Source organism: Protomyctophum parallelum (genome assembly GCF_964188405.1).
Source record: "Protomyctophum parallelum genome assembly, chromosome: 13".
Taxonomy (NCBI): Eukaryota; Metazoa; Chordata; class Actinopteri; order Myctophiformes; family Myctophidae; genus Protomyctophum; species Protomyctophum parallelum.
The window spans coordinates 43958863-43964728 of NC_139708.1; the positions used below are offsets into that span (position 1 = coordinate 43958863).

Here is a 5866-nt window from a genome sequence, read left to right on the forward strand (position 1 = left end):
TCACTCGTCGATGACCACGGTGTTGGACTTGGTCGATTGTTCGCTGGAGAGCACGTTTCCATACTCGTCCACCTCCTGTATGATGGTCACCACCTTGGTGGTCTTGATGGTCGTGGTGCTGCAGAGAGAGAGAGAGAGAGAGAGAGAGACCAAATGGAACAAAGGGTGGTTACAAGACACGCCAGGGCTTCCCAAACATTTCCATGACAATTAAGTCCCCCAAATAGTATAGTCTCTGCCTGTTGACCCCCTATATAAATTGAACAAATTAACGTAAACAAATCATCTGCAGATATATAACTTGAAATCGTTTCAGGCAGCATTTGTTTGTAGAGGCTATATATAAATCATTGCGTATGTACTTGTCGGCCTCTCCGTCCAGCAGCCTCCTGTACTCGGCGATCTCCATCTCCAGCTTGGTCTTCATGTGCAGCAGCCTCTGGTACTCCTGGGCCTGGCCCTCCGTGTCGGCTCTGAGCAGGGTCAGCTGCTCCTCCAGGATGACCACCTGTCTCTGGAAGCCGGCCAGCAGGTTGGCGTACCCGTGCTGGGTCTCGTCCAGCACGCCCTCCAGAGACGCTTTCTGCTCCACACATGGAAGAGAGGGGGGGGGGTGGATTAGTGGAATGTATAACCCATTCTGACCTGAGATCAGATTCATAACGAGGTTTCCACTGGACACACACTGGTCTGATGAACCCATTCTGACCTGAGATCAGATTCTAAAAAATGTCAGTCGTTCTTCGATTTTTCAAAAAATAGCAGACCTACAAGCTCGTATCGCGCCACTCGGTGGCGCGATATGAGCTTGTAGATCTGCTATTTTTCAATAGCTAAAGCATAACATGATGCCAACACCAAAATGGGTGCCCGGTCAGAATGGGATAACGATTTATCTGTAAATCGATTAAAAACTATTTAGGAAAAATACAGGATCACTTATCCCGAGGCTGTGCGCCGCGTGAATGCCAACCCTCTTTTCACTCGCACTTTACAGCGTGAAGCTGCTTTGTAAGAACGACGAACTGCGATGAATTGCTTTTTATTCAACATGAATTGTAAACATTTTGCATTCTTCTTATTTATTGGTCCCTCTCATATGATGTCTGAATATGTGATGTGAACATGTGTTTTTGTAAGTCTGTTTTTAGAGCACTGAAACAAATTCCAATCAACCCTGTTGACATGGCAATAAAGTATTGAATCTTGAGCCTAGAACATCATTTTGTCGCAAAACATCGTATTGTGAGTTGGGTGAAGTTACTGTATAAGAGCCCCTTTTCCTTTGCAATTGGACCAGAACATTGGCTCTAGAAAACTTTCAATGTACCAATAAAGGGTCCAGCTAGTTCTGAGTTCTCGTAAACTTTTGGTAGTGGCACCTTTGAGGCTCACGGTTCTGCCTCGCAAGGCCTTTTAAATACTTAAACAAATCATATAATGGATTGTAGAACATTACTGGGAGGCGCAGGAACAGGAGCAGACCATCTCTATGGTAACGTCTATGGTAACGTCAGTCTGCTTTTCTCGTCCTCACTGCAACGCTAAGCGTTTCCCCTGAAGTCAGCGGAAACAAAAACCATAAGAAGCCATTCTTCTCCCCTAAGCGGTTCTTACCCTGCTGATCTCGGCCTGGAGCTCGATCTCCAGACTGTGCAGGATCCGTCTGACGTCGATGATCTCACTCCGGGACGAGTCGAGGACCACGGTTCTTTGAGAGACTTCCTGGTTCAGCTCGGCGGTCTGTGGACACGGAAACCCAACGTCAATGGAATTTCTTAGGTTTGTTATAGTTTGTTTTAGGCTATTCATTCTAAAAAATAAAAATAAATCAAATATATATATTTTTTAATCTAGGAAAAGAACCCTACCTTGGTCTGGAACCAGGTCTCCAGCTCCAGGCTGTTCTGGGCCGTCACCCTCTCGTAGTGTTCCCTCATGGACTCCATGACCGTGGCCAGGGACTCCTGAGGGGCAGCGTCGATCTCCACGTTCACCTGGCATCCCACCTTGGAGCGCAGCGTCAGCATATCCTGGAGAACCAGATTGGCATTATTGTACGTGGACGTGGGTCAGATGAATCGATTGATTCATGGATGATTATTTAAGATTAAGATCCGTCCGGCAGGCTATACTCCACACTTCCACAGTACCCCCCGAAATGGCAAAAAGGAAAAGAAAGGCCTGCACGTCAATGTGCCCTCTTAAGCCCCATATACAGTGCTTTGTCATAATGACAAATAGTGAAAAGTGTAACACGCAAGCCCTATTTCTTTCTTTTGTATCACCATTATCATTTCTTTCAATATCTTCAAATCAATGGATTTTTTGGGAATTGGATATTTCCTTTTTAACCCATTTTGGGCGGGAACCCCTTTTGGTGTTAGCACTATGTTATGCTTTAGCTATTGAAAAATAGCAGATCTACAAGCTCATAGCGCGCCACCGAGTGGCGCGCTACGAGCGTGTAGGTCTGCTATTTAAAAAAAATCAAAGAGCAACTGACATAGAAGACATTTTTAGAATCTGATCTCGGGTCAGAATGGAAAACCGTCAGGATGTAGAAGACATTTTTAGAATCTGATCTCAGGTCAGAATGGGTTCCTTTACAAGAAGGACACCCATTAGAACTACAACAGCTGTTGTAGTTCTAATGTGCGTCATCCATCTTCGACCTCCAGACATCTCTCTACCAACCTCCTCGTGGTTCATCCTCAGCCTCATCAGCTCCTCCCTCAGGTCCTCCAGGTGCAGCTCCACGCTGGACCTGCTGGCGGTCAGCTCGTCCAGAACCCTCTTCAGGCCAGCGATGTCTGCCTCCACACACTGGCGCAGGGACAGCTCGCTCTCATACCTGCAGGGTACAGTACGCGTCAGTGGTTGTATCAAAGTGGGGTCTGTCTGCGGACGGACCCCCGGGGGTCCTTGAGGGGGGTTCCAGGCGATGTATTATATCTCTATGGGTCCAGGTTATCCCCAGCTAAATTATGTATTCTAGCCTGAAAGCCACATTTTACCACACTTTCAGTTCTTTGGAAAATGTGACCCGGGTTAGCCTAACCCAAGTCAGTCCAGGTGCTGATATCCATGTCAATCTTTCAGTTCCCATGTATTGTATGACATGTCTGTTTTGTTTTGATAGTTATATCACTGCTGCACAATTGAACTAGATGAAAATGTGCTCGTTGCTATACTCCCTGAATAAGTTAGTCTATCTTTAAGCATTTTTATTTGTGAATGCACACTCTATTTCTATCTATTAATATAGCTTATAGCTAGAATCAAAAATAGGCCTGAATGCAGCCTCAAACATACTATCCCGGTTAACTTGTTCTCTGTCTCTGTTCCTATATGCTGTCATTCACCCGATGGAAGTACAACCCAAACCACAAGACATGTACGTGTCTCTCAGCTTAAAATGTGTTTAGAGAACAAAGCAGTATTTGTCTGTTTTGACGCCTGTTTCCGTACTTACTTGATTTTGAAGTCATCTGAAGCCAGCTTTGCATTGTCAATCGCCAGGTAGATTGCAGCGTTGCCAAGGACCGCGCTGGTGATCTATAGAGTGAGGAAGCAGTAGACGTGTCAACGGCTGAACAGCTATAGATCAGTGAAACATGTTCATGTCAAAGGAGCCCCAAATGTATTTGGTCCAGGGTTATTGTGTGCCAGGTAAACCATGAGAGGCAATTAAGCTCACGCGCTGTGAGCTTGCAGATCGGCTATTTTCGAATAGCCAATATAAAAAACAGGGCTAAAGTGGTTAGACTGGCTTTTAGCTAATTTTGCCGGGGACCCCCTTCTATACCACCTCTGGTTATATGCATATATAACCAGTATCCTGTTAGTGGGACCGCTTTGGCTTTTTGGCTCCTATTAAGTCCTTTGTTCTTTGAGGGGAGAGGGGGGGGGGGGGGGGTATGTTTAGGCTAGGCCCGGCCCGGGGAGTATCTGTAATGGTGATGCCTAACCTGTTGAGCAAGCATTTAATCTAACATTCCAAAAGGTTTCAAAATAGTCTACTCATTAAATTGTCTGCACAGCAATGTCAGCAATTTAATAATGCAACATAAAGAATTGAATTGTCAATTGTATATGAATTAATACAGACACAGTTCTGTTGCTTCCAATATTTACTTTATACCTCTATACTTTGTCATGCCTAGCAAATAGTAGATCTACAAGCTGATGCTATGGGTTTTTGTGAGCATACATTGAGCTTGTAAATCTGCTATTTTCAGGATTTTTGAAAATGAAAATTATTTTAACCCATTTAGACTGGGAAAGGATATGTCATTTAAAATGTTAGCATTGGCTATTCAAAAATAGCAGATATATACAAGCTCACAGTACTGCGAGCTTGTACAACATTCTTGAAAGTGTGAGAAGTACTGATTTAGAAGGCATTTGTAGAATCTGCCTCAAACTTTTTGAAGTGTTGACAATGAAATGAAAATGATTGAAAATGATGGGAAACGTTTGCAAGAAATGACAAAATAGCGAAGCCATGTTGAAAGCAAATAAACCAAGTGTGACCAAGCTCCGGAAAAATTAACATGCAGTTCATGAGATCGATTGCTACAGCACCTATAACTCTGCGGAGAAAAAAGCTCTCATATTGTCTCACCTGGTCCTGAACTTGGCGGATCTGGATCTTGAAGGCGGTGCAGTCGTGCGTCTCCGGCACGGCCCTCTGCTCCAGGAACAGCCTGATCTTCAGCTCCAGGTCGGCGTTGGCCTTCTCCATGGAGCGCACCTGGTCCAGGTAGGTGGCCAGGCGGTCGTTGAGGTTCTGCATGGTGGCCTTCTTGTTCTCGTGGATGTCGACGCAGGGGCCGGACACGTCCACGCAGCTGCTGCTGCGGACCATGGAGGAGGAGGTCATGGTGGCCTGGGAGATGCGGACGCCGGAACCTCCGGCTCCGCCGTACATGCTGCCGGCCCGCAGACCACGTGTGTAGGTGGGAGCAGCGTCGACACTAAATCCGCAGGTGGGCATATAAGACGTCATGGGTGGCTCGACGTATAGCTGACCGAAGGAGGAGGTCACCGAGGAAGAAGACATGGCTGACTGAGGTTTTCCCGGCTGGTTTATAAGCTCTGGACGGAGAGGAGGAGGTTTTCGGGCTGGGCGGCGGCCGGCGGCAGGTTGAACGCTCTGGACGGAGAGAGGCTGTGAGTGAAGTGAAGCATTATTTTGGACACCTGCACCTTTTGTAGTGCGAACGTGAGGGAGGGGCGGCCAGGCCATGGGGTGTCGGAAACATTTCAAAACTGGTTTTGTGGCTATTCGGCAGCACAGGTCCGGCAGGTTGGAATGTCCTGCGATGTGTCACTATCAGATGAGGAGGTCCATTAGAGATAAGCCATAGTGGTCGTCATAGGCCTACGAACGGTAGTTCTCACAGGTGGCTTTTAGTATTCTATGAGCTGCCTTTTAGGAGAATCCTCTTGACCAGATATACAGGTTGTAAATAAGAATATCCTCATTCAACCATCCATGTGATCCAATTCACATAATGCCACATACAGTACGTACACTTACAATCCTATAGTCCACACGCATGCACGCACGCACACGCACACACACACACACACACACACACACACACACACACACACACACACACCCGTGTTAATTTTGACAGCAAATTATATAGTCTTAGTCTTTTGAATAACACACCGTTTAGTTTTAATCTTAAATTGTTTAGTCTTAGGCGACTAATTGATATGAAAATATTACTTTTAGTTCAACAAAATTAACATTGTTGTTTGCAGTGTGGTTCTGACACCCTGTATAATTATATTGTCAACTATGTTGGCTAATTATTAGTATCATTGGTAATCTGGTATAATCATGTATTCC

General features: G+C 45.6%; 1 protein-coding gene across 1 annotated transcript; it reads right to left on the minus strand.

Annotated features, from left to right (window-relative positions):
- LOC310868703 (keratin, type I cytoskeletal 50 kDa-like) lies at positions 1-5065 on the minus strand (the record flags this gene model as incomplete). Its single annotated transcript, XM_083779160.1, has 7 exons — positions 1-118; positions 363-583; positions 1618-1743; positions 1872-2033; positions 2698-2854; positions 3476-3558; positions 4628-5065. The coding sequence occupies 7 exons, from the start codon at positions 5063-5065 to the stop codon at positions 1-3; spliced, it is 1305 nt and encodes a 434-aa protein (XP_083635286.1).
- Positions 5066-5866: the final 801 nt, after the last annotated feature.